Source organism: Hypanus sabinus, chromosome 22 (genome assembly GCF_030144855.1).
Source record: "Hypanus sabinus isolate sHypSab1 chromosome 22, sHypSab1.hap1, whole genome shotgun sequence".
Classification (NCBI taxonomy): Eukaryota; Metazoa; Chordata; class Chondrichthyes; order Myliobatiformes; family Dasyatidae; genus Hypanus; species Hypanus sabinus.
The window spans coordinates 5,278,910-5,293,590 of NC_082727.1; the positions used below are offsets into that span (position 1 = coordinate 5,278,910).

Consider the following 14,681-nt stretch of genomic DNA (forward strand, 5'->3'; position numbering starts at 1 on the left):
TAATTCTGGTTCAGTTCATCTTTAGAGAGAGATGGCAAATTATTCCACTAACACTTTGGATAGAAGCACTAAAACCCCATGGTACATGATTAGATTCATCATGGAAACTGGTATGGATACAATTCCTATTTGTCATCACCTTTTCCACTGACGTTGTTGTAAGATTAATGTCGGTGGTGGAGTGTATCACTGATTCCTGAGACAAAGGTGTATAAGGAGTATCAATCTCAATGTGTATGCGCGTTTGTGGTAATGGCTGCCAACAGCTTCCTTTTTAACTCAGGTGATGCAGATAATGGAGGCTCAAGCAATTCTATTATCTTGTTTCAAATCCAAATGCATATTTTTCTCAGAATTTCTATTTAATTGTTTTGCATGCTTGGGAGTCCTCAAAATACACCTGCCTGTGCCAACACCAACAGCAACACCTCGTGCAGTTTCTTAGACTTGTCTTCACTATTTCATCATTTTTGCAGAGTTATCCAGCGGCTTCAAACTTCATACTCCCGAGAAATCATTAGTGTTATTCTGGAGAAAAATAGGATCATAGCCACCCTTTAGTAAACTGGAGTTAGAAGCGGCAGAAGATGCAAAAGCCTGAAAGTTTGTACCTTGAAGCTTTGGGACAGCTTCTACCTCACTGCGATAAGGCTATTGAATGGCTCCCTTATTCAATAAAATAGAGTCATGACCTCACAATCTATCTCATCATAGCCCAGCACCTCATTGTCTGCCTGCACCACACTTTCTCTGTAATTGTAACAATTTATTCTGCACTCTGTTATTCTTTTGTATAACTTCAGTGCACTGTTGTAATACATTTATGTATGAGTAACATGAAAGACAAATTTTTTACTGTACCTTGGTATAAGTGACAATAAGGTTCCTGATTAGTCAGGGCTTCAAAGATTTTGGGGAGAAGGCAGAAGAATGGGGTTGGGAGGGATAATAAATCAAACTTGATGAGATGGTGGAGTAGACTCGATGGGCCAAACAGCCCAATTCTTCTCCTGTGTCTTAGAGTGTTATAGTCTAATAATACTGTAATCCAATTTACCAAGATCTGAGATGGATTTACAATAGTTCATTGTAATGAGAGCTGAGCCACTATATGAAGGACAAGTTATAGTTTTTTTGAACTTCTGAGGATCTGGATTTTCTTGGTAAGACTTAAAAATATATTTCTGTTCTTTAGTTGTTGCTTGAGATAAACCATGGAATGTCTTGTATAGCAGTTTTTTAGAAGTGCCTTCCTCAAAATTTGAAACAGTTCAAGAGGATAGCTCACCAGCACCTCTCTAGAGCAAAAAGAGGTGGACAATAAACACCAGCCAAACAGATCTGAGAAATGAATAACTTAACAACATTGTGTAACTTGTCCCTCATAGTGGCACTCCTCTCTCTGTAAAGAGCAATGTCTTGGAGATCTCTGAGAAGAATTGTGCCAACAGTTCTATAGTTCTGCAGCTATATCCCTCTGAAACAGTTCCATGCCTTGTTCTAGAATTCCTTTACCTCTGTGACCAGGTTGCATAATTTCTGAGTGTAGTGGTAATGTCTACAATGTCCTCTTGGCACAAAAAGTATCTTGCAAGTCTTTGGTATTATCAAATTGACATTTCCCATTTAGTATAAATGGAAAATGATTTTGGTATTGCTAAGTTTGTGAAGAGTAAACATATTCTACCATTGCATTCATATTAGACCTTATTTTGTATTTGTTTTTACATTGACATAATTTCTTCAATCAGAACAAAAACAGGCTTTCAATGAGAATTATCAACAATTTCTTTCCTCCCCCAGATACAACTCTGCAGTTCCTCCTGCAGATCATTTGTTGTTCAAAATTCTAGCATTTGTAGTCTCTTGTGCCTTAATTTCTTTTGTTATTTGTTCGGAGAGCATCTATGGAGCTTTTAAAGGTAAACCGTGCTCTTTAGCTGGGGTTCTTAGACTTTTTGGTTAATGGTGGGGGTTCATGACATTAAAAAGTTGGGAACCCCTGCTCTATAGGATAATATAATTCCACCTTTTGAAGATCTTTATATAAAGCGAAGCTTATTCCATGGTTGACAGGAGTCTTGGAACACACACTGTACCTTTTTAAAAAAAAATCTAGGAGTATAGAATTTCTTCATGAAAGAATGTACTCATTGTGACATGCTTCTAATTTATCTTTTTCTTTTGTTTGCCATGTTAACGATGATGTGGGGGGACAGTTTGCGCTGTGCAAATCTGATTGAAGTGAAGGCTACAGATGGAGAGTTTGTTTACGCAAAAGTTAAATTCGGTGGTGCAGTGAATGGAACAATAACTCTGGTAAGGCCTCTGTGCATTTGTTCTCGAGATTTGTTTTTCCATTTTCAAAAAATGCCTCCTCCTTCTGGTAGAGCAACATTGTGTAATTAATGTCAGTGATTAGCACAACACCATTACAGCTCAGGGTGTTCCGGAGTTTGGAATTCTGTTCCGCCACCATCCATAAGGAACCAGTATGTTCTCCCCATGATCACGTGGGTTTCTGCCGGGTGCTGCAATTTCCATCCCCAGTCCAAAGACATACCATTTAATTGGTAATTGTAAATTGGTGAGGCTCACTGGGCAGGAAGGGCCTGTTCTGCACTATCTCTAAATAAATAATAGTTGCTGAGTTGTTATGTGATCCAAATTCTTTGAGCAATCGTTAATTAAAAAAATTAATATTGAAGAAAATGTTGCTAATGCAGTTCAAAAATATGTGTGCATGAAGTGAAATTGTTTGCAAAGCATTTGTAGCTTCTGTCAGCAGGAATTAACATGATTGTAATGACACTGTCTGCAGAGTTTTGTAAAAACTGAAGAGTGAATTAGAACTTTGGCTCCAGATATTAGGAACTGAATTTGAGATTTGACCAATTGAGAACAAGCAAGAACACAGACATTTGTTCTGTTATTCCTACTTCCTAGTTCCCAGTCTCTCTAGTGTACATTAGTGTTATAGACTCATAGAAAACCTACAGCACAATACAGGCCCTTCGGCCCACAAAGTTGTGCCGAACATGTCCCTACCTTAGAAATTACCTAGGGTTACCCATATGTCGGTAGGTTGCATCTGGAATTTCCAGTTGGCGGATGATTTCCCTCCACGCTGCTCTGACATATTGGGAAATCATGTACTTGGCAAATTACAGGAGTGGTTTGCCTTTGCCTTCTGCCGGGTGAGCTTTATTTTAAGAGATCACCAGCTTTTAACCCAGCATGGATGGAGAGCGTGCAAGGGAGCCAGCTGGATTCGAACTTGGGACCTCTCTCCCTGAAGTCCAGCGCTGATAGCACTATACCACCAGCTGGACAGGGTTACCCATATCCCTCTATTTTTCTGAGCTCCATATACCTGTCCAGGAGTTTCTTAAAAGACCCTATTGTATCAGCCTCCACCACCTTCGCCAGCAGCCCATTCCACGCACTCACCACTCTCTGTGTAAAAACTTGCCACTGACATCTCCTCTGTACCTACTTCCAAGCACCTTAAAACTGTGGCCTCTCGAGCTAGCCATTTCAGCCCTGGGAAAAAGCCTCTGACTGTCCACACGATCAATGTCTCATATTTGCCTGTGCTCAACCTGAAACTTAAATCTTCCTCCAATTTAATTCCAATATCCTTTGTGTTAAAACAAAACTTTTCCTCTAAACTTCCTCAAATGAACTTAAATTTATTGCCCTAGTTATTGAGCTCTCTTCTGGGAAACGTATGCTTCCTTTTCATCATGTCTAGGTTTTCAATAATTTTAAACACCACTTAAATCTTTGTTGCCATTGCTGATTCTAAACTTGTCCAGGCCTGGCAACATTCTTGTGAATCCCTTTGATTGTGCTCCCCCTAGCCCCATCACACTCAATATGATGATCAGAAATGTATGCCCAAATTGCTGGTCTATTGATCTCTAGCTACAGTCTAAAACATTCCTTTTGCTCTTATTACTTTGTTAATTTTGATACCTTTTCAGGATTCTGTAATGCTCACCTTAAATCTTTGATATATTTACCATGGAAAATTGATAGACCTAGTTTTGTGAAACATTAGTTCAGTCAGCCATTGGATTACCAAAAAGTTACCCTTTCCTTTCTCTAATTTAGCCAATTTGAATCTTTTTTTCCTATTTTCTCTTGGATCATGATAATTATTTCTAAATCAGCTTGCCTTGTATGATTTTTTTTTTGTTAGCCTCCTTACTCAATTAGATATGATCAATTTGAAAAGTGCTGATGGGTCAGTCATCCGTAATCTGCAAACATTTTCCTTGACCATCCACGGACTAAATTTCTAAGAGTTTTCCCTTCCGTCTCCTCATTTAAGAATTAAATTGATACCAAACATCTATTGACTCAGTCCATTAACTACAGAATGCTTAACACTTGCCAACGTTATTGAGGAAACAAGTGCAAAAGCTCTGCAGTGAGCATAGTACCACATTTCTGAATATGCCAATGTGTGTGAGCTCTGACAAACCTTTGCCATCATGTTTCTTTAAAGTAGCTCTTCAATTTGCTGCCTGAACTGCGTCTCATCAGTAAAGCTGTCTCTTTTATTTTCCGCTCCACTATTTTCATCTGGCGCATAAGCTGAAGCTCTGTCTTGGTCTCTTTAGAAGCCTATCCACTTCCTGGGAGTGCCTCTGCTTCTTCCAGGTTCCTCATTTTTATTATGTATGTGCTCAGAAGAGGTAGGAGTAGGAGAGGGCCATTTGGCCCATCCAGCCTGCTCCACCATTCAATAAGTTGACTTATCTGGGACCTAGTGCTTTCCTAGCATACTGTATATGATGATATGATCCAAGCTGGCTGTGTGATGCAGCTTGCAGTGGCCACTCCGGAATTGATTATCTGTTATTTGTGAAATGGGGTGCCGTGTGCAATCATAATCGATTGAAAACGGACGTGGAAGCACGGAGAAACATCGGGAAATTCCAGGAAGACCTTCTTCGTTGCTGCTGCTGCTGTGAGGTCTGGGACTCTGCTGGGAAGAACAGGCCCCCAGTCCTTAGGGTCGCGTTGCCAATGGCTGTTGGCAGGGGCATCTTAATACGCTCGGCAGAGGATGGTGCTCAGAGAAGTTGTGCCGGAGGGGATGGTCGTCGGCTCAGAGGTTCGACAGACTCTGAGTCCTTTTGACAGACTCAGGCCACTTTCGGTGTGTGCTGCGTCTGCGAGGCTGAGTCGGGCGGCGCCTTGGAAGTCCATTGCAGGGGTACTCCCTTCTGCCGCTGGCGTGGGATGGCGAGTGTGTCAGGACCCTAGGGACTTGTGGAAACTGTGGTGATTTCTTTTGAACTTACAGTCCTTTAACATCTTGGACTATTTTTACTGTGCCCATAGTCTGTTTTTTTTTATCAATTATGCTATTGTTTGCACTGTTGTAACTATATGTTGTAATTATATGGTTTTGCGCAGGTCTTGTAGCTTTAGTTTTTGGTCTTGTTTTTGTCTGGTGGATTTGGAGCTCCTTTCCGGGGAACGCGCTAAGACGGTAGCGCGATATTAATACGCAGCAGCCTCTCCGGACTCTGGACTGGGGATTGCCAAATGTTACATGGATTTTCTGGTGTAGTCTGTTTTGTCATATGCTTTTGTGATATCATTCTGGGGGAACGTTGTCTTATTTTTTAACTGCATTGCATTTGTGGTTTCTAAATGACAATAAACTGAATCTGAATCTGAAACTCATCTCAGGCTTCCAGCCAAGTATAGATATCGATTTTTAACCAATATTTCAATTGCAAATTCTTGCAAAGCTTGTCATCAAAATGTTTGTGAAAATTGATAGCTGTGCCCAGCTGGAAGCCCAGAAAGAGTTTATTCATCGTACTGATCTGCTTAGAGCCACAGTGCTCCACCAGTCTGCCCTTTCTCCATGCACCTCAATTCCACTGAACTGTGTCTTAAATTATATTAAATGAGGTAGCCTGTATTGCTTCCCTGGACAGAGAATTCCACAAATTCACTGATCACTTGTTTCTCCTCAGCACATCCTAATTCTATTCTCTCGAATCTTGAACTGTGTGCCCTGGTTCCAGACTCACTATTGGAAGCAACTTCCTGCCTTTAATTTATCTATTGTTTTTGTAACATCCCCAATGATAGATAGGCATCCGTCAGTCATTGGAAGGTTTAATCCGTCAGTCATTTGAAGGTTTTTCCAAAGTGCAGGCCTGGGTAGGGTTGTATGGGAGACCGATGTTGTCAAACTTGGCACCGGTGTCGTCGCAGAGCAATGTGTTGTTAGGTGCCTTGCTCAAGGACACAAACACGCTGCCTCAGCTGAGGCTCGAACCAGTGATCTTCAGATTACTAGTCTGATGCCTTATCCACTAGGCCATGCACCAACACATGATCCCCCATTCATTCTTCTGAATCTGAGTGACTTGATCTCTCTTCATAGGTTAACCCCCTCATCTCCAGAATCAACCTAGTGAATCTCCTCTGCAGTGCCTCCAGAGCCAGTATACATTTCCTCAAGTAAAGAGACCAGAACTGCAGCCTGTACTTCAAGCGTGGCCTCACCAGTGACCTGTACAGTTGTGGCATAACCTCGCTGTTTGTACGTTCAATCCCTCTGGCAATGAAGTTATTACTTTGAATTGTCCCGATAACATTATTAATTTCTTGCAAATTAATGGTTACTTTGAAATCTCCAAGATGAGTCACTTCAATATTTTATCAGCATTTTAGGTATTTTACTTGTAGACTTCTAAAGAACAGTTACACCTTTGGAAATTTGGGCTGAAAAAGTCACAAACATTGCCACATTCCCAGATGTTTTCCTTGCTCAGTTGAGGGGCTGAACTTCCAAGGGATTCCCACATTTGCTTCCTGTAAACTTTACAAATGCTCAGTGGCAAGCAGCAGCTTTCTGTCCTGTTCCATGGATCATCTTGTTGAATGAATTAGGTCACTGCAGAAAAGTACTGGTAGATATGAAGCAGCCTCTTTATTTGACAAAACAAGATGTGGAAGATCTGCCTGGCCCAGCATTACACACATCTTTTATGGTAAAGATCAAAGAAAATTCAGGACAATTCAAACCAACCCATATTTACAATGCCTTCTTTTTACGACACATGACAATTTCAAATGTCTGAATATTCCCACCATCACACCCACAATAAGTGTTAATAACTGATTGGATTTGTGCATGTGTAGACAATCAGTTAAGTGCCTGTTTCCTGGTTTGTCTCTGCATTTTAAAAAATGTAATCTTCAATGCATGTTCGAATCTGAAGGTTAGTGGCTGAAGTCAGTTAAATTAATTGCTACATTTGAACCCCAAAAATTGCACTAACAGTCCCTCCTGCACACAAATAAATTTGTACCAGGAAAGGAGGATCTACTCACATAGGGCAGCAAAATGCCCTACCTCAGAATTTCCCCCCAATTACTTTTTGTGCATCTACATCTCCCCTATATCCCTAATGGCTTCCTACAAAATGTTAAGCTGACAAATTGTTCCAGAAATTTGGAAATGCAGCTTCATTCAGTGCCTGTTGGCTCTTCCCCAGCTGGCTGATTGTAGTGTAGTCACATTCCCTGTCTTCACCCCTTCATTCTCTGGTTGCTAACTCTCTCTCCAGAGCACCAGTAAGGGAAGTGCATGAGGCTCACGGGCCTTCTTATCAATGTACAGGAAGGGACTGGGGTGTCTCTATTTGAATGACTCGAGGTGGCACCCCCTTCTGAACTGGCCAGTCGATCACCGGCCTGACTGCTGAAAGGGCCTGGCTCATTAGTATTCACTCCTCATTTAGGCTGGGTTGACTGCCTTTGAATACCGTGTGTCGTCTGAAATGCCATCAAAGTTGTGGAACTTGCTGTCTCTGCTTTAACTTGAATCCCTCCCCATCTATTTTCCCATTATCTTTTCTGTTCTATGCTATTCAACTAATCGTCTACCTTTAGCAACCAGCCTTCAATGCAGAGTACCATCACCATCACACTTTAGCATGCTCTTCACTGGTTTCTGTCACACTTCTCCCTTTGCATTTGCTGTGGGTGTGTTTCTATCACCTGTAGACAGTCGGGTCTGCTGTGGTTGGCTGGTGTTCATCTCTTAGGTTCTCTGTGACTACATGGTTACTGGGTACACTTGATCCTTCGCTCTGTTTTTGGGGGCCGCAAGTAGTTGAATCATACAGTTTATCATGAGTCCAGTGGCTACCTGGTTGAGTGTGCACTCGGACACAAGTGTCACTTGTAAAAAGTACCATCTGTGACCCTATCCACCTGGGGGCAAACCTGCCTTTTCAGGAAGCACCCTCACCATGACTTGATCTCCTGGCTATGGGAGGACTATCTCCTTTCCCTCTGGCTCTCACTGGTTAGCAAGGCGTTGCCGTTGTTTTGCCTAATTCTCCAACACTTTAAGTTGCTTACAAAGGTCTTTTACACACTATGTCATTCTATCCCTGTAAATCCCAGGCTCCCCGTCACCCGTAATTACCCCATAAAGAAGTCACATTGCTCGCCCCATCAATAATTTGTAGGAGCTGAAACCCAATGTCCAGTTTGGGGTTACTAGAAGGCATTTGAAGGCATTAGAAGGCATTTGATAAGGTCCCACATAGGAGATTGGAGGGTAAAATCAAAGCTCAGGGCATCAGGGAGAAGACATTGACATGGATAGAAAACTGTCTGGCAGATAGAAAGCAAAGGGTAACGGTGGTTGGGTGTTTCTCGGAATGGCAGGTGGTGACTAGTGGGGTGCCACAGGGCTCGGTATTGGGACCATAGCTGTTTACAATTTACGTCAACGATCTAGATGAAGGCATTGAGAATAACATCAACAAGTTTGCTGATGATACTAAGCTGGGTGGCAGTGTGACATGCGATGAGGATGTTAGGAGAATTCAGGGTGACTTGGATAGGCTGGGTGAGTGGGCAGATACTTGGCAGATGACGTTTAATGTGAATAAGTGTGAGGTTATCCACTTTGGGAGTAAGAATAGGAAGGCAGATTATTATCTGAATGGTATAGAGTTAGGTAAGGGAGAAATACAAAGAGATCTAGGAGTCCTTGTTCATCAGCCACTGAAGGTGAATGAGCAAGTGCAGCAGGCAGTGAAGAAGGCTAATGGAATGTTGGCCTTTATTACAAAGGGAATTGAGTACAAGAGCAAGGAAATCCTCTTGCATTTGTTCAGGGCCTTGGTGAGACCACACCTGGAGTATTGTGTACAGTTTTGGTCTCCAGGGTTAAGGAAGGACATCCTGGTTGTAGAGGAAGTGCAGCCTAGATTCGCAAGGTTAATTCCTGGGATGTCAGGACTGTCTTATGCAGAGAGGTTAGAGAGACTGGGCTTGTACACGCTGGAATTAAGGAGATTGAGAGGGGATCTGTTTGTAACATATAAGATTATTAAAGGATTGGACAAGGTAGAGGCAGGAAATATGTTCCAGATGCTGGGAGAGTCCAGTACCAGAGGGCATGGTTTGAGAATAAGGGGTAGGTCATTTAGGACAGAGTTAAGGAAAAACTTCTTCTCCCGGAGAGTTGTGGGGGTCTGGAATGCACTGCCTCAGAAGGCAGTGGAGGCCAATTCTCTGGATGCTTTCAAGAAGGAGCTAGATAGGTATCTTATGGATAGGGGAATCAAGGGACATGGGGACAAGGCAGGAACCGGGTATTGATAGTAGTTGATCAGCCATGATCTCAAAATGGCGGTGCAGGCTCGAGGGGCTGAATGGTCTACTTCTGCACCTATTGTCTATTGTCTATTGTAATTTCATCAGGATTCCTGGTCATCCATCAACCCATGTCTTTCCTGTCTCAGCTCTAGCTTTGGCTAAGGTGTTTTTGATTGTTTGGTTCATCCTTTCTACCATTCCTGAACTCTGGGGGTGGGAAGGTATGTGGAACTGTTGTCGAATCCCTAACAGTCGGCACATTTCCTTCATCACTTTCCCTGTGAAACGTGCCCCTGATCAGAGTCCACCAGATCTGCGGTTCCCCACCTTGGGAGGAGTTCTTGAACTAGAATCCGTTCAGTGGTGTTGGCGGTGCAGTCCCTTGTTGGGAAAGCCTCTCCTCACCCAGTGAAATGATCCATAATTATCAGACAGCAGCTTTCTTCCCTGCTTTTTGGCAGAGGCCCCATGAAGTCTCTCTGGATATTTTCCCAGGGTCCCCTCGGCAATGGATGATTTGCCAGCTGTCGCTTTATGCCCTTACCAGGGTTATGCTGGGCACAAATGATACAATGGTGGCAGAATTTCTCAATGTCCAGGCCAACACCAGTCCTGCTGGAGGGTTGTGATCATGGTCTACCTTCCCTGATGCATCACCCATGATATAACTCCATTAGTATCTTCCTAATACATGGTGGGGGGCCACTGAGACTCCGTCCTCCCCGTGAGTCCAACTTCCATCTGGTCCCTCCTCTGCTCTCTCTCTCCTCTACTTCTCCTTCTCTCCTACCTCCATTTCATATAATATTACTGAACTGGCTTCCATTGTTTCTCCCTGCACAGTTGCAATTGTTCTGCTGCTTTTGCTGTCGTTTCCTCTCTGCTCTGTACCCTCCCCTTGCTGGTGGGCTTTTACTTTAATTACTGCTGCCCTGGCTGGCAGCCTCAGTGCTCCCAACGGTTGTTGCATTAGGTGCCCGTGCTCCTGTTGTGGTTACAAATCCTCATCGTGCCTATTCCAACAGATAATTGTTCACCATCCTGAAGGCTACCATCTGTCTGTGTATACATTTGCTCGTCTGCCTTTACTGTAGCACAGTGCTTCTATTGGGGCCTCACCTGAACTGAGCAACCCCTTGGCAGTGCTCCTGAAGCTAATTTTACACCTGTTTCCATCATCGTGGCTCACCCAGTCCGTGACTTCCTGTGTATGTACGTACCTCAGAGATCCATCTATTAAAATTTCCTCTGCTTCCCCTTGCACAGGGGAATCTACTGATCTTTGCCACAGGCAGCTGAGAGCCAATTCTTTATATATGTTTAAGACAGATTCTTGACTGGTCAGGGCAAAGGGACACAGGGAGAAGGCATGAGATAGGGGCTGAGAGGAAAATTGGATTTGCCATGAGGAAACGGCAGAGCAGACTCGATGGGACAAGTGGTCTAATTCTACTCCTATGTCTTAGGGTCTTATTATGACCTAACTGCATTTCAAACATATTTTTATCAGCCCTAAATTATTTGGAACCTCCCGTGATAATGAACGGAATAGAACATTGAATAGTACAGTACCGGCACAGGCCATTTGGCCCACAATGCTGCATTTTGTCTGTGTTGCTTCTGTTTTCTTGACCTTTGACTGACATAATTATAGCCTTCAATACCTAGGTAAGCAGGAAACGGCAGAGCAGACTCGATGGGACAAGTGGTTTAATTCTACTCCTATGTCTTAGGGTCTTATTATGTCCTTCCAAAGTTGAATGTCAAAAGCGCATCTGTTCATTCAAGTTACCCAAATGAAGTTTGGGAACTGTTCGTTCAGCCTCATAGCAAGCAGACCTGGTTGATGCAATGGGAATGAGGAATTTGGTACAGTACTCAAAACAATCCACCTTGGGAATTTAAAATCCAAGAAACAAAATAAATTAGGTATTACATGAAAAGCTTGTCTTAGTTTCACAGTTCCTATTACTACCAAATAGGTTTAAAAGCCCAACTGAAGAGAATTTGCTGCTAATCAGTGATTGGTTAACTCTCCTCCGTTCAGGGTCAAGTATGGGTAAATGCTAGCAATATCCACTTCCTGTCAATGAACACGTTTTAAAATACTGGTACAATATTGGAATTACCTCTGTGTGAATTTCACGTGCTGACTCTTTCAACCTTTCTAATGCACTTTAGTGTGTTCGGTTCAATAGCAGAAAACAAAACATGTTGGATTGTGGATGGGAGAGGGTGTTTGCTTGGGAATATCCTGCAGTGTGTTTTGTTGTAGACAACACTCTGTCAGGAGGCTAGGAAAATTAAATTATTTCAACTCTCAGAAACACCTGCAGCTGCTGGAAATCCAAAATAAAACCTACTGATTATGGGCTGGAATCATCACGAACAGTCACTTGTTTGGCTGAGGTGGCATGTAGGTTCAAAGGTGCTCGGGGCCTTCTAAGCCTTTTTGGCAGGCTGCAATCATACCGATCTATCAAAAGCCAACAAAAGGAGCGAGCTTTAAGTGGAGCGGCTATTGTGGAAGTGTACAGGGTTAGAGGGATCAGGCTTTGGCTCAACAGGAAAGGCTAAGTAAGTTTCCAGTAAGCTTTTCTTTCCCTCTTTCTTTGTCTGCTAGTACATAGGTAATGCGGTGAGAATTGATGCAGGGTTAGTGTGAGATGTGGGATATCTGGGAGACCTCTGGTCTCCCTGATAACTGTATCTACATAAAGTGCATTGAGCTGCAGCTCCTTTGAGACCATGTAAAGGAACTGGAGCTGTAACTGGATGAAGTTTGGATCATAAGGGACAACGAGGAAATGATAGGTAAGAACTAGGGGGCTTAGTCACCCCTAAGCAGTTCCCTGGGTACCTATCGGCTGAGGACGTGGCCTGCTCCGATATTTGTGTCTGTGGACTCTGCAGAGATCACTCAGCTTTGTGCTAGGGTGAGGCTGAGATCTGCTCTAGCTGCTTCAGGCTTTGTGCCTCTGATCTCGCTTCTGTTCTGAATGCTGTTTGCTTACTCTCATAGTTTGCACAGTGTGTTTTTTTCTCTCTGAGCATCAGGTGTTTGATAGTTTTAAAAATGGGATCTTTGTTTTGTCGCCGCCTATAGAGAGATGTATCTCAGGGTTGTACATACTTTCATAATAAATGTACTTTGAAAGGAAATAGACAGCCAGTGCATAGAACCCCTTCAATAATAAGAACCTTGCTTTGGATACTGTTGGGTGTGGGGTGTTGGTGTACAACTTACTGGTGAAGTGATTGGCTCTCTGGCTCAGAAGGGAGTGGAGGAGAAGAGGACTACAATAGTGGTTGGGGATTCCATAGAGGAGCAGACAGCAGATTCTGTGGACATGGAAGAATCTCCTGAACATATTGTCTCCTTTGTACCAAGGTCAGGGATGTCTCAGATTGAGTCCGCAACATTCTCAAGGGGGAGAGTGAGCACAACGTTAGATTAATAGCTACAGGTCATATAATATTCCCATTTGTGTGTGAACATGTGGGGAAAATAAACAGAAGTACTTTATCAGAACTTTATGGCAGTATTTTGACAAGGTGTGATTTTAAATGCAATTGAATGGGTAATTTTAGCTTGATGTTACTAAAATTTCCCAAGATTAAGTCGATGTTTTGACAGACTAATTGCAGTTGGTTTTCAGTATGTTGCTTAATTCCTAAATAAGGAAGGATGTACTGCAGCTAGGATTTTGAAAGACAGTTTTTTTTTTGTTGTTGAGTGCAATTAGAGAATAAGGACAGAATGAGTCAGCACATATCTGAACGTTAAGGGATGTTTGATTAGGAGAAGAGCTTCAGGTACAGCTCATCTTATCCGACTGTATATTCTGATGTTATATCCCTGATAGCACCTGTAAAAGCCCAAATGGAAACAGCAACAATTTTAGGAGAAGCTACATATCTGCGTTCCCCTGAATGTGCTTGTTTATTGAAGTTAGAACTAATCAGTGCTGAGTATGTTTTCATCCTTTTGTTGCTGTTACACTCCCCCCCACCACCTGATTTGATTTTGTATGACCTGATGTTTTGAATGTCATTTATTAGAATGCTTTTTAACCTGTGGTTCTCTGCTTGTTTTGACATGAATTGACTGGTACCCTGCAGTTACTATTATGAATGTTGGGTGTGACGGAATGAAAAACCGAAACACTTATCAAGTCTGAGTCTTGACTATAATGGGTTTGCATTATTCGGAACTGCTGTTTAGCAATGGACTTTACAGATCACAGTGGGAATCCTCCTATAAACCTTTCTATAAACTTTTATGCACCATTGTCAACAGCTGCCCCCAATTTTCCTTTCTGCAACAGATTGTCCAAGGAATTGCTAATAAATCCAGTAAGGAATACAGCAGTGAAAGATTGGTGACCATGTTGAAGCCCATCTCAGGGAGAGGTTATAGGCAAAGGGAGAGGCTAGATAAACCCTTCAAGGGGAAGGAAATGGAGCGGTGTAGTGATAGACATGGAGGAATAGGCAGTGACTGGGCTCTTTCATACAGTCTAATCCCTTGTCACACATAAGTAAGCAAATGTATAATCCACTCTCCAATTTTTTGGTTAATTTAACACATGGTTTATTGAATAGACGAGATGGTAGCCTAGAAGTTAGTGCTAGAAGTTAGTACAGTGCCAGTGAACTCTGATTGGGGCTTGATTTGCGTTACTATCTTAATGATTTTGTTTGTTTTTCTCATGATGGTGTGAGTTTCCTCTGGGTGCTGTGGTTTCTTCCCACATGCTAAAGATTTTATGGGTTAAGGTTAGTAAGTTGTTGGAATGCCATGTTGGTGCTGGAAGCATGGTAACACTTACAGGCTGCCCCCAGCACATCCTCATTCATTCAATTTGATGCAAACAAAACATTTCACTGTACATTTTGATGTTTCAATGTACATGTGACAAATAAAGCTCATCCTTTAATCTTCTCACATGCCCCACACAACCACTTTCTGCTGTTACACCGGTTCTACCCTTTTACAAATGAGTGAGCTGCCATTTTATGTA

General features: G+C 42.5%; 1 protein-coding gene across 1 annotated transcript in view; it reads left to right on the forward strand.

The window, feature by feature from the left end:
• The window catches only part of cusr (Copper-only SOD repeat protein), a 121,285-nt gene that overhangs the window by 23,798 nt on the left and 82,806 nt on the right, over positions 1 to 14,681 (forward strand). Inside the window, exon 3 of the mRNA XM_059947005.1 lies at positions 2,220 to 2,319. Within this exon, the coding sequence (XP_059802988.1) occupies positions 2,220 to 2,319 (100 nt within the window). The remainder of the gene's footprint in view (positions 1 to 2,219; positions 2,320 to 14,681) is intronic.